Here is a 21794-nt window from a genome sequence, read left to right as displayed (position 1 = left end):
AAATGAAATTGGACTATTTTGGAGATTTCCGTTAAGACAGGGGTATATTTGAAAACTATAACGATGGGAGGGATATTTTTTACCCAAATTTTTAATGGATGATAATTTTACCCCTTTTCCCAAAGTAAATGGGTATTTTTGACCCTTTTCCCTATAATAATTTGGTTATTCAAGACTCTCACCCGTTATCCTGTATTCATATATTTATTGAAGCTTTCATTAATTCGAATTTGCGTAGTGTAAACTGTATTAAAAGGGAAAGCACTCTACCAAAAAAAATCATACTCAAGTCTCAAAACCGTATTTTTACTTGAGATAATTTCAATAATAGACAATCCAACATAAAATATTACATTCACGTAGTCATATTTTTAATTTACATCTCCATAGCCATTTTTTTTTTGGCAACAATGTTTGTACATACAATATATAACATTATACACTTACTATAGATTATGTATCAACCTTGTATAAAAATGTATAATAATATATAAATGGGTCATTTCGGTAAATATTTTCTCCAAATAGACGTCGAGTACTGTTATTTCCCCCTTTTTGACTTTGCTCTTTTATGACTACGATTGTGGATTTTATGTCTAGTGGATATTGATTTTAGTGCAATGATAATTTATTCAATCGTATAATCTACAAGAATTTTAACTAATATTCTCCGAACGTATAGAGAATTTTTTTCGCTGCTAAGTGCTTGTAAATGCATTTCTATGGGCGTGAAATTGAATTTTATGTAGAGCTCAAATTATATATGATTGATATTAGTCTAATGATTTTTTTACACTATCAGCCATATGAGTTAAATTAAGTATTAGTTAATGTTGTAAAAAGTTTTTATACTATCATCCAGTAAAGGTGTATATTTTAAAATTACAAATTCACATTTCCATGTAAGGTTATTTGTAGATAAGTGTATAAATTAAACTTTTATAATTAATTAATTATAGAGAAAACTCTTCACGATCCCAACCTTCCAAAAATTATTATTTTTAATGTTATTGCAAACGACGCATTTCTAAATAGTCTTGTTAATTGTTTAAAACAAAGTATAAAGAATCCTACTGAAACAATGGAATATTTTGCCTATTTGAAAATGTATAGCAAATGGATTCTATGGGCAAACTTATCGATTTTGATTGGACAAACAAGAGATAAATAAGTGTTTATTAAGTTTTTCCATTTTTTTCAAAGAACGAAAAGAATTCCAAGGACTTTTTTGAAAAAATGGTTTTATGGAATTTTCAAAGAAATGTCCATCTTGTTAGAATTTACTTGCCTTATATTTTATGATTTAATTAATGGTGGAATATTAGTACTCTCTTTTTAGTCTAAGAACATTCTAGAGCATTTAATTTTATTCTCTTTATTTTTCTATAAAAAGAAATTCAGTCTTTTATTTTTCAATATAGAAAACAATTCAAGAATCACTGTTTCTAAGTAGTTTTGTTAATTGTTTGAGACTCCTATGGAAACAACAGACTATTTTGCCACAGCTTTCCAATATGGTCTCTAATACCAATGGAACTTTGCCTACAAAATATTAAATCCTCCTGTAAGTCATAACCTTAACTTTGATTGGATTTGGAACCTTAATATTCTTAATAAAATCAAATTCTTTATATGGCAATGTTCTCACAACCGTCTGCCTATCAAGTCCCTCACAAACCCAACATCACTACAAATAATTATTGCTCCATTTGTAACAATGTGGAAGAGAATGCTAGGCACATCTTCATTGAATGTGACATTGCTAAAAAATTCTGGTATATGATGGATATCCCCCTAGAGACAATGATCTTTAGTAAATTGATATTAAAATTATTAATGTAATTCTTTCGAACCTTCTTCTTCTTTGGGACGCTTTCTTCCCTTTTGCTATGTGGCACATCTAGCTCAATAGAAACAATAATGTATACAACAACACCAAGAAAATAGTGCCCATTCAACAGGTAATTGCTCAAGTGTTGGAATTCACTTATACCACTAACACTATCCCTAGTAACGCCACTTGTATTAATATCCAAGTCAAGTGGTTTGCTCCTCAAATCAACGGTTTGAATTAAATTGATGGTTCTAATTCCAATGTTAACTCAACATGCTAATGGCAACTAAATAGAAGGGTTTTACAAAAATAGGACAGCCTTAAACCATACTAACATGGAGATATGGGCCCTTTACGAAGGTCTTAAGATAGCCCATGCACGACACATCCCCCGTTACGGATATATATAAAGAAACAGACTCAATTGATGTGATACATCTCATGAAAACTATCCTTCCTTTATATTTTCAAGTTATCTCGGAATGCAGATCCCATGTGAAGAAACTGGGGAATCCTCTGATCCGATATAATTTCAGGGAAAGCAATAAAGTGGCTCAACTTTTGGCAAGTAAAGGATCTGCCAATATGTCATCCCAAATCAGTTAGTTCTTTTGTCAACCTCTCCACCATGGGTAATGCCAAGTTTCCTAAAAGGTAAAGAAGGACAACATAGTAGAAGTGAAAAAAGTCAGTTCTTTGGTCTTTAATAATCTAGCAACACTTGATAATCTTAGTATTATCAACTCTGAACTAATAGCTACTTAGTTTTAATTAATATATAGTATAATATTCGGTTCACCAACAAAAAATGGAATATTTTGCCTCTCAGAAAATATCTATAAATGGATTCTATGGGCTAAGTTATCGATTTTGATTGGACTCAAATTCAAAGTAATCCCTTGATTCAGTTTTGGACATTTGGTCACTAGTAATTTTTATTTTTATTTTTATTTTGTTAACCATCTCATTAGTCATCAAAGGAAACTGGGAAAAATTGTTTTCATACACAAATCTTCAAAATGCTATGGAATTTTCAAAGAATTGTCCGTTTCCATACACAAATCTTCAAAAAGCTACGAGAATCTAACAAATTTACTAATTAATGGGTCAAAATGTTAAGCTGACCATGGGTTATGGATAATGATTTTCATTTCGTCGCTGAACGCTCCATCACCTTACAAACATAAGTTGATCGAGCACAATTAGATTATCGTTACCAACTAAATAAGTCATACGTAAAAAACGAAAAAAAAAAAAAAAGAAAAAAAAAGCAAACAAACAAAAAAAGTCATATGTAGATCAAGGTGATGAAATTTTACGGCAAAACTCATTATTAACTATAGAGAAAGCAATGAATTCGGCAAAACTTAGTAACTTTAGTCAAAATTTTAAAATTTACTTAATATATATAAATAATTTTTTCATAATAAATCCAGTAAAATTCCTTTTTTAGAATTAGAACCAATAAACTCAAATTGTGTCTCTCTGCTGAATCATATTGATATGATCAATTTAGATTTGTGATGTAAAGATCCACTTTATATGCTCAATACAGGATTAAGCTTTGCGTCAAAATATCTTTTATTTGCAGAACTTAAAACTTTTGGCTTCCATTTAAAGGTGAAAAGATATTAGTCCTAAGCTCGACCATTAGTGGTCAAATCACAGGTCAACTACAGAATATGATGAAATCTTTGGCCCAGCCCAAACATGAAAAATCATCTGGCCCAGCCCAAATGCACATGGGCTCTCATCTATTATCCATTTACATAAATCATATCCTCACATCAACCACTACCCCTCCTTTCTTCTTCACAACCATTTCCCAAACCTAGGGTTTAACCGGTACTACTTCCTTCGTTTCAAAATGTTTGTCTGATTTTGATTCGGCACGAAGTTTAAAAAAATAAAGTTATTAGTTGCAAATCGAGCTTACTGCTTGTCCTGTTGGGTACTAGTTTCGTTAATTGACATCTGTATAACTTTTGGTATGGTATTGGTTGTATGGATGTTGTTCCAAGTTAATTATGGTGAAGTAAATATGGTTGTTGTTGTTCTTGGTGTTATGAGCTTGAGGGGTAGTAGAAGAAATAGGGGAGGTGATGTCCGATTCATTGTTGATTCGGCCTGTCTTGATATACATAGTACTTCTTTAGCCTAACGTGAAGCGTTATCATTATTAATCTTGTGGTTATTAACTAAAGATATGTAGCATGTACCAAAATGCACTTTAATCTTGTGGTCTTAAACATGTCATATGAAAAGTTGAAATTAGAGAGTTGCCAAAAAAAAAAAAAAAAAAAACATTTTGAAACGGACATAAAAAAAAAAAAGTAAGACAAACATTTAAAAAGGAGGGAGTATTAATATAATCAGTTTGGTAAGGGATTTTTTCGGTTATTTTTTGCTTAAAACCAAAATGAAATCATACTTTGTCAGTCTTTTAAATTAAAATCAAAACCAAACCAAATCAAACTAGCCCTCGGTTATTTTCTTCGGTTTGGTTTGGTCGATTTTACGTAAACACCCCTAGTCAAATCATAGGTCAACTGCAGAATAATAACCTGGCCCAGCCCAAATGCAAATGGGCTCTAACCATCTATTATCCATTTTTTACATAAATCATATCCTTTCTTCTCCACAACCATTTCACAAACCTAAGATTTGTTTACTGTTTTTTCACCAAACCTTCCCCAATGGCAGATAAAAAAACCCAGAATTAATACGTGGCATCGGAAAATATTTACGTTCTAAAATGTACCACAAAAAAGGTCTATGGGCAATCAAAAAGAAAAAACGGTGGCGTTTTCCCAAAGCACAACAAAAAACTCACCGCCACGTCACCATCAGTTAAACCACCAAAATTCTACCCAGCTGATGACGTGGCAAAACCACTAAACACTAACAAAAACCTACGAAACTCCGATCAAGTATTACACCTGGCACTGTTTTAATTATCCTAGCTGGCAGTTTTAAGGGTAAAAGAGTTGTGTTATTGAAACAGTTAAATTGTGGGTTGTTACTTAGTTACTGGTCCGTTTAAGGTTAATGGTGTTCGTTTAAGGAGGGTTAATGTTAGTGGGGTTAGTGTTGACTTAGTATAGATAATATATCCACATTGTGTGTGATGAACTATCTTTGTGGAAAAACGTATTAGTAACTTATATTTGGGAATGTTACAATTCCCAAGTATAGATATAAATGTTGCAATTCTGAAGATGCATCACTTGTTAGCGAGCATTTGGTATATGAAGATGTTTGTATATATTAAAATTATAGTAGTGTATGCGTGTATCCACTTCCTTTGGGGAAAACCGTATTAGTAGCATACATGTTGTGGGGATGTTACAGTTCTGAAGAAGCAGTACTTATTAGCGAGTACTTGGTATGTGAAGATAGTAGCTGTTCTTAGCCAAGGCACTGGAAAAGTAACTAATCAAATAAATACAACATTTAGAAGCCCATTTACTCAACAATTTAGACAAAAAATGTATTGTGATGTTGGGGTAGTAGTGACTGTTTGTGGATTTACTTCCAAAGAGAAGTGCGAACTTAGTATAAATATATATTGCTCAGAACTGATGCACCCACTACTGCTCCCTTGTAACAGCTGGTGCGCGATATGTTTAACATATGCTGTCGAAACTCTTCATCTCTGTGTGATTTAATTTGATGCAGGAGAAGACATTTGAGAATTGTTTGGTTTGATATGATTTGTATTCATTTGTTGAATGCAGGAGAAGAATGTTCTTCCACAAGAAAAGAAAGACGAGCAGAAAACCGTGGACGCAGCATTGCTCAAGGCCATTGAAGGAGTTCCTGAATTGAAGGCATACTTGTCAGCAAGGTTCTCACTCAAGTCAGGCATGAAACCACATGATCTCGTCTTTTAAAGGAAGAACATCTACAACAGTTGTGTCGAAACTGATTTTTGCTGGCTCTGTATTTCAGTTTTGTGCGGTTTGAACTTGTGTTTAAGAGGTTATATTGAGGATTTGTTGAGTATAAACATCATTGAGTTTATATGCAATATGGGAATTTTCTTGTTGATCCTGTTTATCCTTATGATATCAAGGATAATGGCTGAGCTCAATGATAAGCTTTTCTGCCATGTCAAAATTTTCATCCGTATTGAAGCTGTATGTCCCAATATTGGAATTTTCTTGTTGATCCTATTTATTCTTCTGATATTAAGCATTTTGGTTTCTTTACTATACTGCCTTGTTAATGGCTATAAGCTTTTCTGCCATGTCAAAATTCTCCTCCATATTGCAGTTATTATTCTGATACTTTGCATTTCGTTTTCTTTATTATACTGCCTTGTTAATGGCTGAGCTCCATGATAAGCTTTTCTGCCATGTTAAATTTTTCCTCTGTATTGAAGCTACATGTATCAAGATGATTGTTAAGTTGGGTACTTTTCTTCTTGACTACCATGGTGACTGTAGCTATATGAATATATTGAGAAGTTTAAGTGACTGGTTGTTGTAACTCTGTTGACATATCTGCTTACCGAACTTCTTACATTTTGCATGCCCTTTGAGACGGGGAATTGAAGGAAATGGCGTAGGATTTAGGCTTTTCCATAGGCCTTTTTAACACCAATCACCTCTGCACTTCCTAGGCTCACCCTGTTGGTTCCTAACGAGCGCTTATATGGTTGTTTCTACTTAAAAAAGATACTTCGCTTTCATGAAGTCTATTCTCAATTGCTCATGATCTGTAGAAGTTTATCTTTTGGCTCTCATGTATTTGATTAGATGTTGAGTACAGAAGTTATGTTGAGGATCGGTTTTGGCTATAGTTGAAATCTGGTTATAGAATCATCGCTTTACAACGTTAGTTGATAAACTTGTGCACGTCATAGCTGATTACTAAAAAAAATTCAAAATAAACTTTATAATTCCCAATGAAGAGAAAAATAGTGACTTCATCTCCTTTAAACTATACAATTCTCCAACCTCCCAATAATTGAGGGTAAAAGGGATTAGCAGATTTACAGATTACACCTGCTAGGGAGTAGTAGTTACATATACAACCCACTCACTAATATATATTTCACCAATAAAAGCAAAATTACAAGGTTTTAAGAGTGTAATCGAGTAATCGGTCGACTCATCAGGCTCATGAACAAAGACCGAAAGATTGAAGGTTCAAATCTTGTCCTTGCCTCAATCAATTGAGCCGTCTCTGATTCTTTCTGTGGACCAGACAACTTTATTAGGTCAGCACAACTTCTTTACGTTGGCAGACCCTATATTAATCTCTACTGCTAGCTGCGACAAAGGGCGATGTGAGAGTGGCAATATACATATTTCCCTTTACTCTATAGGACCTTCTCATCAATTGCAGGGTGTAGTGGCCTGAAACTAACTTGGCTTCGCCAAAAGACCTCATCTCTAAAAGCCGGGTTCACCGGGCGTCCCGCGCCGGCCTTTTTCTCTTTAGCATAAAAAGTGATCAGCCAACTTTAACATGAAGGAAAGGAGACCGTTCCTGATAAGAATAGCTTTCTAAACTATTATAAATAACACGAGACCTCAAAAAGATTTTGATGGACGAAAATTCCGATAAACCTTTGCCACAAAGGGTGATGTGATCTCCACCTCTAGTAATCTTATTGTCTACGCAACAATGACTAGCTTATTACATATATCGAACAATAATATCTCTCTTTTCTTAGACTCCATGAAGAGAGATTAATAGTCCACTGGGGTGGAATTGGAGGCCGGGTTTTATTTTACCTGGGCCAAAGACTGTCCCCTCTACTCTTTCGAGAAAAGTAGCTTTACTTTATTGCATCATTTTGAATATAACTAGTACATGCCAAAATTACCGTTACTCGGACATCCATGAAACATCATCCATTTAAAGCAGCAGCCAAGTTTCCCATCTTTATGCCATTGTAATTAGAAGCAAAATTTTCTCTGCAGTAGAAAGAAATTGTTGGCATGGCCACAAACCCCACTGCTCTCTTTTTAGCCAAACACTTATAAGAAAAATCAAGCTTCTTTTGATCATCATCTAACAATTCATTAATTGTTCTCTTGTAAGAACCAAACCACTTAGCTTGCATGTAAGCAATTTGTCTCCATGGTGGCACATGAATATCCATTTTCTTCATTGATTTCTTCATAGCTCTAGCCATAATTCTCACCACTTGCTTCAATTCTTCCATTTTTCCTACAAATATTGAAGGCAAAATCTCTAGCAATGAAGTGTAGCAAGGTGTTGCCCTTGCTATTTCGAATTCTCTAGCAAGATTAACTTCGATTATGTAGCGATTTTCGTTCATGTAAACGTCGATGTACTCGTAATTTCCTGATGGAACCTGACCTTTTCTCTCCCATTTTGATTTGCACAGACCTATAGGTGAAGATTGAATTCAAGAAATTAATTAGATTATTTTCAAGAAAATGATTTGAAAGATCCGATAAGACAGAGTAGAAGCTAATTAAGGAGGTGAAATAGTTATAGATAAATATAGCTCCTTGTCTAGGTATCAATTGACATGAAAATGTAGAATTTTTTAATTTCTTTTTCACCGCAAAAAAATGGAATAAAAGAAGTACCAACAAGTTTGAATTAAGATTTACTTCTTGTTGGTATTATACTGATCCTCATTTTCTCCTATTTTAAATGTCTTTCAAGGTTTTAGCACTTCTATTAAAAAAATATAAGGTACAAGATATAATGATCAATCCTGTCTTGATTTTCTAAGCTACATTAATTTTGAAATATTTTTTGAGGCTAAAAAGACACTTAAAAAATGGGAAAGAGGGAGTTTTCATACAAATACAAATCAATTCAATAATTTGTGTATGAAGGGTAATTGATTATCGAAAAAAATGGAGAAAATTTAGGGGAAAAGAATAAGAACTTACCAGCATCAAATCCTCTATCGCGCAATTGAGTCATCAATTCTCGTTTAAAATTCGCCGTACTCTGATCACCGATTTCTACCCATGAATTTTCCACGGCGATTTTAATATTTCTCTTCACATCATCATCACTTTCTTCATAACCTAACAGTTTCCTCAGCTTATCCTTAATCTCTAAATCATCAAAACAAATAACACTTAATCCATTTTCTTCTAATTCCTCCCCATAATTATCAATAATAATCTCTTCTTCATTGCCTCTTTCAATAAAAGAATTTACAAGACCGTACAAATCCGTTACGCTCTCCATTGGCGAATGCTCGCTGCCACTGCTTTCGCAAAATCTCGCCTTTGCCACCTCATCAAACGCCTCAGCCACCCTCTTAAACCTCATTTTTTCGGAAAAAGATTAACTTTTATGCACTGACAGAAAATAACTGAATTCTAGAACAAAGAAAAATGTCTGTTTTTGTGTTTTGTTGATGTTCAAAGAGATTAGGCAATTGACAATTAAAGAGTTCTTTTTTCTTGATATATAGCTGATGATTGTGGTGTATTGGAATATATATAGTATATGCTATATATAGAGAGAGAGAGGCTATAGATATAAGAACATTAAAACCGTATATGCTATATATGAGGGGCTATAGATATAAGTACATTATTGGTTTCTATGTGATATTGCATGGTTTCAGTATTTCGGCTTAAAGGGCATGACCTAATGTATCTGGACATAATACTTGTATACGTTCATTTTGTTTAGCTTCATTGTCCTATTGGGTAACTCTATAACAGTCCTTTCGAGATTTAATAATTAAAGAGATAGCTTATCAATCGGATAATCACTTAGTAAAAGCCATCAAGCTTAATATGCATTTATCATAATACTAGAAATTTCAACTTATATGCACTCCTTTACGACCAAGCTAGGTGCACTGCGTACTGCCATCAATACCTAAATCAGTATAAAAAAACATTAGTGCAATGTGGGTTTGTACTTTCTGCTATAAAAACGTAGAATTTAGGTTCATTATTTTAATATAATTTAGTTTATTTATTCTAGTGCAACAAATCTATATATAATATAAAGTTAGGAATAATCGCTCCTATGTGGCACCTCTCTATGGCTTCCATTGACATTTATCTTTTTTCTCCTTTTTTGAGTGTTTTCCTCATTTAAAAAAAGTTTGCTATAATCAAAATTAAATCATACTCTCTTAACTCTCTTAATTACCCCTGTTAATTCTCTTGCTCTTCTATTCATTATTATTGTAATAGAGGAGGGAAATGAAGAGTTATGAAGGCAAGTAAGAATTAACAATTGTAGTAAATGGAAGACAATAATGAAGAGACAATTAAGAATTAAAAATTGTAGTAAATGGAAGACAATGAAGAGTCACAGCAAGGAGTACCTTGCATTCTTTCTCACGTAAATAAAGGCTTCAAAAACTTTCAGGTGGACTGATTTTGTAGCATTTTTTTCACTGACACCTGCAATATTAACAATCCTTTTTTCCTCATTTCCATAATTACTTCTTCATTTAATTTTTTTTCTCATTTTGTAGAATTTCTACAATTATAGAATTCAATCATTCAGGAATCTATATCTATATATACTATAAAGTTAGGCATAAACAAGACGATGTGACACCTCTCTATGACGTAAAACACAATTATCTTTTTCCCCCTTTTTTGGCATTTTTTCTATTTTCCCCATGTTTTATCTATATTAAAAACAAATCAAAGTCACTCATTTAACTCTCTTAGGCCTCATTTGTTTGCACTTATTAGAGGTCTGAATCTGAATGGTTCAGACCTTAGGCTATTAAGTTCATTTGTTTGCATTAAGACCTATTCAGACCTAATAAGTGCTTAGATCTAAGCACTTATTAGGTCTGAATAGGTCTTAATCATTAAGATCTTAAACCAAGTCTTTATATCATTAAGAGGTATTCTTGTATGAATTTTTTTTTTTACCACAAGCTCGACCCCTCCACCTCAACCCCACCCCCACCCCCACCCCCACCCCCACCATCCACCCTCCACTCTAACCTACCCCCACCCCCAACCCTCAACCCCACCCCACCACCCACCCTCCATTCCAACCCCACCCCTCCTCCTCAACCACACCCACCCTCTACTCTACCCCACCCCACCCTCCACTCCAACCCCCTACTCCCCACTACCACTAACACCACCGGACCAACCCCAATCCCACCCTACACCACCTACCCCGCCCCCCTCCACCAACCCTATCACCAACCCCACACCACTCACTCTCACTCCTCACTACCCCCACCTCCCACCACCAACCCCGCTCCACACCACCGCCACTACCAACACCACCCCTACTGCCTCCCACTCCTCACTCCAACCACCCACCCACCCCTCCACCTCCACGACTACAAATCATCTCCACCATTACTAGTGAATATAAGTGTTTCATTTTTTATCAAATAATATTTTATTTTATTATATTTATTTTCTGATATTTAGTTATTTTTTATTTGAATTGTATATTTATTGTGTTTAAATTATTATATTATGCACATTCAGATATTGAAAAACAAACAGTCTTAATCATTCAGTGTTCAGACCTAGAGACAACATCTTATTCATTCAGATGTGCATTCAGATTCAGACGTCTTAATCTTAATGAAAACAAATGAGGCCTTAGTTATGTTAAATATGCTATGTTAATTAGTCAGTTATGTACCCCTTTGTAAAAACTTGATTTTTTTCTTCCATTATCAACAATTGTAGTTATGGGAGTAAGGTTTAATTACTGCATAATACTCAGTTATTGCTATTAAAACATGGTCTTCATTAGCCAAAATGATAGAGGTTCATACGTTGCCAAAATGACTTATTGTAACTCTTCTAATTTTCATTAACTCATGATAAATGAAGGAGTATAAATACTCTGCAACTTTTATTTGGCCACGGCACACTCTTCATCTTCCCTCCCTATGTTTTATCCCATTTCTAATTACCCTTCCACTACGAAGCCAAAAGCCATGAAAATAATAATATGTTCCTTTATGCAATGAGAAAGTTTTGCCCAGGTGGAGCATTCTTTGGCTAACCGTCACTCATGCTGAATCAGAGGAAGTTTTGCTTCTCTCTTCTTTTTTTTTTTTTTTTTTTTTTTTTTTTTTTTGTATGTGATATAGGGTTCTTAAACTTATTGTTGGTTTTTGCAAAATTTGCAATGGTTTAAATCATGGGGTTGATCTATTAATCCCGATTCCTATGAATATATATGTGTTGCCTTTTTGAAGCATAAATAACGCTCCTACTACTAAATTGGTTTACTTTTAGTAAAATTTTAAATTTCACAAGTAACTTTGCTTTTCTATTTGCTTGAATTGATGCTAAGAATCCTAACTCTTCTGTGATAAAATTTCATGTTCCTTGAGTTTTACTTTAAAGAAAGATGAAAGCAACAACAAAATATGGAGAAGATGACGATAGAATAATGATGTTACTATCAAGGTCCACGTACATGATAAATATTTTCACAAGCTTCTAATACTCTTTTTTTTCCTAATTTATATTTTTCTTTACTGCATAAAAGTAAACTCAGTTGCGATTGTATTCATATTAGTAGCATTTTATTTCTCAACATGTATGATGTAATTTTTTGTGTTATGTTTTTGTTTGTAGTAGTGACATAATGGTATAATCTTTTTAGTCTGGAATGTTCAATTTGTTGTAGCCATTATATTGTGTAGATTGAGAAAACTTTGCAAAAAGACAAATTGTTATCCGATTCTATTGGTGTTTCAATATTATTAGTGATAATAAACTGTTTATTCCGCATGAATATTGAAGGATCGACATTAAAGCACGCTATATGAACATTATGATAGATCTCTTCAAAGTAAACGGAGTAGCCAATTCTCACATCTAAAGTAATGTTTCACAGAGGCAACAAATCCAAGTAGGGCGAGGGCCTGATTCCACTCTCCAAACTAATTGATGTTAACAATTCTCAATCGCGTCTTATCAATATTATGCGACCTTTTTTCTTCCCTTGTATTACAAGTAGACCAAAGTACTAGCGTTAGAGTCTATAACTTTTACAATTCTCTTAATATGTTTTTATAATACTAACAATATAAAGAGCACTTCACTATGTAAGTTTATAAGTATGATTTAGTATAATACTCGATGGGGGTAAATTTTTACCCCATGTTCTAATCAGTCATCTTAAATTAAGCGAAGCAATTCTCCTAGTCTCTTTTTTTTTTTCATCAAAAATCTACTCTAAATAGTAATGCGGGAAAGATTGTTGAGAAGAGGACATCTTTTCATATGTATGTCTTGACTTATATATAATTGTGATTTAATATTTTTTGTAAATTATAAGAAGTTTTAGATAAATAAGATATTTCATAAGGTAGATTGTTTTTTACTAATGTTGTATTTGACCACGCGAAGCGCGGATAAGTTTAGTAGTCATAATATAAATGCCGTCTGTGAAATTTGTCCAATAAGAAAGCAAGAAGAGACTTTTGACTCCACAAGGTACCACGGAAGGGAAATATCTATATTTGCACTTTGCATCAAACGAATAATTTAACCTAAAGAGTTATAAATTAAAATATAGTTTTAACATATAATGAATATAGTTAATAATAAGAGTTTATTCAAATAAAAATATTTTTTATTCATTTTACCGACTTGGTTAGAACAACTAGTAAGTCTTTTCCTTGCAAAAGAGTGGAGTTATTCTTTTTTGCGCGGATTGTCCTTCATTCGGGGTGGTCTTTAATTTTTGTCCTTCAAATTGGTGGTTTTTAAGTTTTTCCCTTCGCTTAATACCCCGAGATTGTGGGTTCGAACCCTAACTCAGTAAAAAAAAAATCGCAAGGCAGATGTTTAGATTCGCAAGACAGAATTTTGCTTCAAAACTTTGCCTTGCGAACCCAAACTCTACCATGCAAATTTTTTTAAAATTTTTGACTGAGCGGGGGTTCGAACTCGAAACCAAGGAATTTTTAGCAAAGGAGAAAAGTTAAAGACCACCAATTTGAGGGGTAAAAATTAAAGACCACCCCCCAGCGAAGGGAAATCTTGCAAATTGCCCTTTATCCCTAAAATCCTTTACAAACATGGTTTAAATCTGCCCGGAGAAGAAGTTTCGTATTATGAGCCTAAGTTCTCAGATTAGTAAAATCTCAATGTCTGTGATCTTTATTTGACAAAAATCTGCATATTATTTTATCACCCATCAAATATGATGGTAATGGTACTGCTAGTTTCCAACAAATGCTTACAATCTTCATTAATAGCTCTCAAAGAGTTATATTTAGAACTGTCAATATGGGCTCGCCCAGCCTAGCTCACACGACCTTGAATTTGACGGGCTAGGTCGGGCCGGCTGACCACTTTGACGGGCCTTAAAATGCTCTGTCCAGCTCTACGTGGGCCACGGGCTGGGGTGGGCTGACCCACCTTCTTTTGAATAAATATTTTTCATAGTGTGTTTTTATCTAAATTCTAAATTAAAAGGCAACATGCATAAATATTTACAAGACATTATTACATATTGTTGCTAACCAAGTCTCAAACCACAACTAAATTATCCCAATAATACTTAGTAAATGATAATTATCCTATGCTTTCAATTGTAGTAATGTCCATTATAAGTTAGAAATTGTTATTTACATATTTTATATAACTTTGTATTTAAATTTTAAGACTTTGGTCTTTGGACTTTTCACTATGAATATATGATGAGTTATGTAAATTTTGAGTTTGACTCTTCTTTTTTGTTTTTAGTACTCTACTTTCTGTTTATTATAGATTTTTTTTTTCATTTTTTTGTGCGGAGTGCCCTTCAAATGCACTGGTCTTTAATTTTTGCCACTCAAATTGTTGGTCTTTAATTTTTGTCCTTCGCCTAAAACTCCTAGGTTCCGAGTTCTAACCCCGCTCAGTCAAAAAATTTAAAAAAATTCGCCGGGTAGAACTTGGATTCGCAAGGCAGAATTTCGCAGGCAAAACTCTACCTTAAGGTAGAGTTTGAAACTCTGGCTGAAGCAGACAAAATTCTGCCTGCAAGCCTAACTTTGGCCCGAGTAAGCCTAAGTTTGTTATAAAACTCTGTCTTGCAATTTTTTTTTTTTACTGAACCGGGGTTCGAACCCCAAACCTCATGATATTAGGCGAAGGGAAAAATTAAAGACCACCAATTTGAGGGACAAAAATTAAAGACCATCCCAAAATAAGAGCATTCCTGTGAATTGCCCTTTTTTATTCGGCGCATGGGCTGGTCCAGCCCAGCCTTGTTTAAGTTCACAGACCAACAGGTTTACTTGGGCTAGGTTAAAAAGCCTTATTCTTAAATGGGCTCCTAAATCTTAGCTCAACTCTATTAGATCACGATTGGGTTCGATCGAGCCAAACACATATTAACAGCTCTAGCTATACTGTCTTAGTATGTACTCATGTTTGAGAAGCTTGACAAAGAGTTGATAGTTTATTTTCTATTTCGAATTCTTTATATTCCTTTTTTTTTTTTTTGTGTTAATTTGAGCCCTTATTTGATATCCCATATTTTGTAATAAGGCTTGAAGTTATTCCTGTACATGCACATAATACCTAAAAAATTTGCAATGCGTTCAAAATAATTTAAAATTGGACAAAATTAAAGTCATCAAGAAAATGAAAGAACACTTTAAAAAAAAAAAAAAAAACTAGTCAGGGAAGTGGCGATTAGAAGACGCAAATCTTGCAAGATAACTATCGTTTCCTCTCATTTTTCCTTTATTTTAAGGTACTAAACAGATGGGCAAGTTCAATGAAATTATAATTCCGTCTACATACATTGAATCTCAATTTCTAACCACAGTTATGCAACCTTTTTGACTAATTATTTGGTCTATTACTGGTGGATGAAGAAAGACTGTTAATCTGAATTATTTTTAAAAGATTTTAGAGAAACAAACTCAGTGTTAGGTGGATGCCGATAAACCAAACATAGTACCAGTAAAAACAATCTAGGTTCATTTCATAATTTAGTTGCAAACCATTTGAGCTTATTTAAATTGGCTGTTTGACCGAGAGAAAGACTAACAGGTTTAAGACTAACAGGTTCTGCATGCATTCATCAATAGTAAGTTTAATCGATTCTAGGTAACAAAATAAGGGCATTTATCATCTCTTAAGCTAACTTTTTGGGTTTAAGTTACCTAATATTCTATCATTGTATCAGAGTCAGACACGTTCAATTCTTAGTAATATTAATATTATGCCCCCATATTATCTTATCTACGCTCTAGTTGTCTGGTATAGGCACATGAGAGGTATTAATAGTCCCATATCAATGGGTGGAATGTCATTTATCTCGTATATGGTAAAAATTATACGAGCCAGCTACTTTTTGAACTTATTTTTGGGAAATAATCAATGTAAAAAAAATCATTGAAAAGCAGCCATTTTAATGCGAAAACACCATAGTATGTATCATGGAGTTCTGCAGACAGCCGGCTATGTTTTTTCTTGGGTCACTTATTTGCAAAGAGAACAATTTAAAAAAAAAAAAAAAAAGTGCAAGTTTTATTATTTAAAAGCTAGCATTGAACTCTTGATCCACCATATGCATCACTTTGACAATTGACTCTTGGATTTAACCAGTTAAATAAATTTAATCATATTCCATTCCAGTGACTCGTCATATTAGGAGACATTGTATTTGTTATGAATAACTATATTAACAAATACCAAAAGGCTCAAGGTATTATAATATCCGTCTTTTTCCTTCTAACATATAACACATGCACAACTTATTAGATTTGTCTAACACGGACCATTTTTCGTCTTCTCAAATGATTAACATTGTTGTTCTTGTGAAAAATCGAATTTATTGTTGAAACTTAAATTTTATTGGCTTGTAAAATACTAAAAGAATTCTCCCATAAAACTCATGCAGTAACATAGTAGAAGCTTAAATTCCTTAAAGACAGAGATTACTTTCTATCAAAGCCGTTTTTTTTTTAATTCCCCGCAATTCTATATTTCTAACACATACAAGGTCAAAAATTACTTTTATACGTATAAAATAGATATTGAATTATCTTGCCTTCCTCGTGCGTGTAATTAAACTCTCTTCATGAAATTTCTAGCTCCACTACTGATACAAAAAAAGTGAAAATGTGTGAAGCACACCCCTCATTTTTTACATTATTAGCAAACTAGGGGGGTTCAAATGTATATATAATATAAAGCTAGGCATAAACAAGGTGATGTGACACTTCTCTTTGGCCAAGAAACACAATTATCTTTTTTCTCCTTTTTTTGGTCTTTTCTCTATTTTTCCCTCATTTATATGCTAGCTTAAAAAAGCTCAAAAGTCACTCATTTAACTCTCTCAATTATTTTAAATATGCTATGTTTAAATAGCCCAGAAATGGGTACTGCATATCCCACGATCCATTCTTCCAATTCAAGATAAATGCTGCTCTTAAATTACCCATAAGTGGGTGCTTTAAAGTTTCAGTTTTCTTCCTTTGGTTATCTATCATTATCACCTATATTTTATGCCTTCAGTATCAATAATCACAATAGTTACAAATTTATATGGGCAATTTGCAGGATTGCCCTTCACTGGAGGTGGTCTTTAATTTTTACCCCTCAAAATGGTGGTCTTTAAAATTTGCCCTTCAGGTACATGGGCAGATTTGCAAAAATTCTACAAATTTTGCCTCGCGAAATTTTGGCTTGCGATTTTTATTTTATTTTTTTAACTGAGCTGGGGTTCGAACTCACAACCTCAGGGGTTAGGCGAAGGGCAATACTGAAAGACCACCAATTTGAAGGGCAAAAATTAAAGACCACCCCAAATGGGCAATCCACGCAAAAAAAGAATTTATATCATAACAAATATATATAGCACATTAACACCCAAAATTCTCTTCAAAGTTTTGTTAACCATCATGTTGATAAGTAGTAGATTCAATCGTTACTTCTCCGCTACGTTGTTTGTCATTTTTTCTACACCAGGTGATTAGTTCCTCTGAATTATTTATTTCTGTTATTTTTTTTTAATAATATTATATTGTTTTCTTATACAGGATCTTGATTCTTTGCAAAGTGAAAATAGGTGATTAATGGGGTGATATGTTGATATTTGTTTAATATGTTGTTTTTGGCAGATGGGTATCATTTTCGGTTTGTGTTATTCTCTTCTTCTTATCTTGATCTCTAATGTATATGAGCTTTCTTGAATTGAGAGCAGATTTTTCAAGGTACTAGAATTTTTTATATCAATTTTCAATTTCTTTTTATGTCAAGTTTTTGGGAGAAAATAAGTGATTATGAGAGTAACAAAAACTATTTTTATGAAGCTTAAAAAAATAGTTTTTACTCAAACGCACTTTATTGACAACACTTTTGAGAAAATACATTAGCCACTTTTTAAAAGTTTGGCCAAACACTAATTGTTGTTCAAAATGTTGTTTTAATTAATAGTCAAACACAAACTACTTCTTATCAAAAATACTTTATTGAAAAAGCGATTTCAAAATAAGTGGATTTTAGAAGCTTAGCCAAATATGTTATTCGTTTGTGTGTCTTTCCCTCATTATTTGTAGTAGACGTTGTTATTGATGCATATTTTTAAGATTTTTTCCTAAAAAGAAACATCAAATGTAACTCTTAAGAGATAGAGAAGAAGGGTTAGATCTGGACAACTCCATTTAGTATAGTAAATAAGAAAAAGCTATTTAAATATTATACACATATCAATACAAAGATTAATTTTTATTGAAGTTCATCTCTTTCTTTTATTATTCTTTTATAGATTATTATATAAAATTCAAGTATTTCTAGGTGACAAAAATTACTGATAAAAAAATTAAAGAAAAAGAACAAAAATAAGTAACAACAATAAAATAGCTTAGAACGTAAAATTTAATCTATTTGAATTTAAAAATTAAAGAAGATTTGAATATTTGTAGTATTCATGTATTAAAAGATTATTTCATATATTCAATAAGACTTTTATGATCGCGCGTAGTGCGAATCTATTTACTAGTGTATATATGACACTAAGCTCGTTTGGTTGTTCTGAGTAGGCGAATTAATGTGTCAATCAATTAATGACACTTAGAGCCCGTTTGGATTGGCTTAAAAGTTTCCTATAAGCTGTTTTCAGCTTTTTTGAGTGTTTGGCTGGCCAGCTTAAAGTCATTTTGTGCTTAAAATAAACCCAAAAAATTAATTGGACCCGTTTGGCTTAGCTTATCTAAAGCAGTTTATAACCTGAAAACAGTTTATAAGTCAAAAAAAATAAGTTGGACTACCCCAACTTATTTTTTTTTAGCTTATAAGTTGCTTTTTTTAAGCCCATCCAAACGGGCTCTTAGACATGATGAAAAAACAAGAGTCAGGGTGTAGTGCACACATATTACATTGAAATGGAGAATTAAAATTACATCCACGAATATAAGAGTTCATCATCTTCTTTGCAACAAAATAAAAAATTAAAGGAATTGAAGGGAGGTTCTGAATTACTCTATGGAAAATATTAACAAAACAAAAGACTAAAGTTCGCAGCATAAGCCTTATGTCCATTACTATCCTACTTTATAGGTAAAATTACAGCCCGATTATATCTTTAAGTGATCTAAATTACGAAAATATATACACACACGATACGTATAATATACACATCAGTGTATAGATTTAGAGCCCGTTTGGATTGACTTATAAGTTGCTTATAAGTTGTTTTCAGCTTTTTTGAGTGTTTGGCTAGCCAGCTTAAAGTCATTTTGTGTTTAAAATAAGCTCAAAAAAATAATTAGGCCCATTTGACTTAGCTTATCTAAACCAGCTTATAATCTGAAAACAACTTATAAGCCAAAAAAAATAAGTTAGACTACTCCAACTTATTTTTTTTAGCTTATAAGCTGCAAACAGCTTAGCTTATAGGCATAAGTCCATCCAACCATACTCTTAGTATATTGCGGCCACTGCTTTCGGAGGGACATAAATAAAGTACACCTACTTTATATCCGTGTAGGCCAGGGTCCTAAACGTAGTTTGACAGGTTTTTTGGTGGATCTTTGGGCCCATTACTCTTTCTAATGGATCCAACTTCACCAGATTCATTTTTTTGCACGAACTATCCTTCTTTTGGGGTGGTCTTTAAATTTTATCCCTTAAATTGCGAGTATTTAATTTTTGTCCTTCACTTAAAAAGGTGGCCGAAATTAACTCGAGATTCTGGGTTTGAACTCCCGCTCAGCCAAAAAAAAAATAGCAAGGTAATGTTTTGCAAAATGTCTACCTTATAAGGCAAAGTCTGCCGTCTTCAGCAGACTTTTAGTTATGCCTTAAGGCAAATTCTGCCACATGAGACAGGCTTTTCCTTAAGGCATAAATAAAAGTTTGCCTTATAAGGCAGAGTCTGCCGTCTCCGGCAGACTTTTAGTTATTCCTTAAGGAAAAATGCAGACTTTTTGCAAAGCCTTGTCTTGCGAATTTTTATTTTATTTTTATGACTAAATTGAGGTTCGAACCCAAAACCTCAGGATATTTTAGACGAGGAAAAAAAATTAAAGACCGACAATTTGAGGGACAAAAATTAAAGACCGACTCCAACGAAGGGAATCGTGCAAATTGCCCCACCAGATTTGTTATCTTGGGCTTCATCCATAACACTGAGCCCATATACATATAGGGAGAATAACCTATATATACGTAAGAACAGGGTATATTTACAAAATATGATGATACTTTTCAGTTTACAAAACATACCAAGAGATTTCTTACAAAACATATACGAAAATTTTGTGTATGAAAACTGTATGAAATGTGTATATCTTTTTTTTTATATAATTTTTTTTATTTTTTTATATCTTGCTTAAAGCTTAAAATTTTGTGTATGAAATAGTTGTATCACGCTCAAGACTTAAAAATTTCGCTCAAATTTGTGTATGAAAATTATACTATGAAATATGTACTTCTTGCTCAAAGCTTAGAATTCTCACATTTTTCGTATATGAAAACTATATAAAAATGGCATGAAATATGTATATAACAGTATAAATTTTGTATAAAGTTCATGTTAGGTTTTTAAAAATTTAATACAACTACAACAACATTTTATACAAATTTAATACAATTTTGTATCTCGCTTCGAATTCGGATGAAATTTAATATAACTATAACAACATTGTATACAACTTTCATACAATATCAATACATATCCAAATAGTCCAAAATCAGAATAGAAGTTTTTGTTTCTTCCGAATTTTTAGTGGGGCAATTAATTCAACTATCTTGTGTACCCAGTAAATTTCTATAAACAAAGTTTTATCTAATGGACAAAATTGAAAATGAGGAAGCCAAAACATAATGAAAACCCTATTTTCTGTAAACAAAGTTTTCATCCAAAAGTAAAATTTGGTGTTTTAATTAGGATAAAATTGTGAGAAAGCATAAGTTGGTCTTGGTCTTGGTCACTACCCAGTGTAATCCCACAATAGTGGGGTCTGGGGAGGGTAAGATGTACGCAGCCTTACCCCTACCTGGGTAGGGAGGCTGTTTCCGATTGACCCTCGACAACTCTCCTCCTTTATCCGGGCTTGGGACCGGCAATGTGAGCGAGCTCACACAGGCGGAGTTAAGAAAGCATAAGTTGAAAGATGACAAATAGAGAGGTATACAAAACACTTCACACAAAGAAAATCTCAAAAGTGATTTGACCTTGCAAAAATAAAATTCAGAGAAAACAAAAGGCTGGGGTGATGAAGGGAAAAGTAGCTATTCCCACGCAGTCCACTTTTTCCTTTTGGCTTGCAGCAGTTTTTATTTTTTCTAGATCTGAGCAGATTGTGTGAGAGAAGGGAAGGGAAGGGTGGGGTTTTTTTTTTCCAGATCTGGGCAGATTAGAGAAGGGGAAGGGAAGAATGAGCTTTTATTTTTTTCAGATCCGTTATGTTTTATAATTAAATTGGTATGTTTTGTAAATAAGAAAAAATATTCTTATATTTTGTAATATAGAGTCTTAAGTAGTATTATTAGGTCATTTTCCCATATATATATATATATCTCACTTGACATGTTCT

General features: G+C 33.1%; 1 protein-coding gene, 1 non-coding gene and 1 pseudogene across 2 annotated transcripts; 2 read left to right on the top strand and 1 right to left on the bottom strand.

The window, feature by feature from the left end:
* The first annotated feature begins 4547 nt into the window (after positions 1–4547).
* On the top strand, positions 4548–5882 carry LOC132642220 (large ribosomal subunit protein eL6-like; annotated as a pseudogene).
* A 391-nt stretch (positions 5883–6273) lies between these two features.
* LOC132643117 (small nucleolar RNA snoR109) lies at positions 6274–6363 on the top strand. The gene has a single exon (XR_009583561.1). It is a non-coding gene; the product is annotated as a small nucleolar RNA snoR109 (small nucleolar RNA).
* A 381-nt stretch (positions 6364–6744) lies between these two features.
* On the bottom strand, positions 6745–9314 carry LOC132640242 (uncharacterized). Its single transcript, XM_060356752.1, has 2 exons — positions 8719–9314; positions 6745–8200 (listed from the first exon to the last, which is right to left on the bottom strand). Exons 1-2 carry the CDS (start codon positions 9107–9109, stop codon positions 7695–7697), a joined length of 897 nt encoding a protein of 298 aa, XP_060212735.1. The 5' UTR covers positions 9110–9314; the 3' UTR covers positions 6745–7694.
* Between the last annotated feature and the right edge of the window lie 12480 nt (positions 9315–21794).

The sequence above is a fragment of the Lycium barbarum genome, chromosome 5 (assembly GCF_019175385.1).
Source record: "Lycium barbarum isolate Lr01 chromosome 5, ASM1917538v2, whole genome shotgun sequence".
Classification (NCBI taxonomy): domain Eukaryota; kingdom Viridiplantae; phylum Streptophyta; class Magnoliopsida; order Solanales; family Solanaceae; genus Lycium; species Lycium barbarum.
The sequence above is the reverse complement of the archived record's forward strand: the minus strand, read 5'-3'. Positions and strand labels throughout refer to the sequence as shown.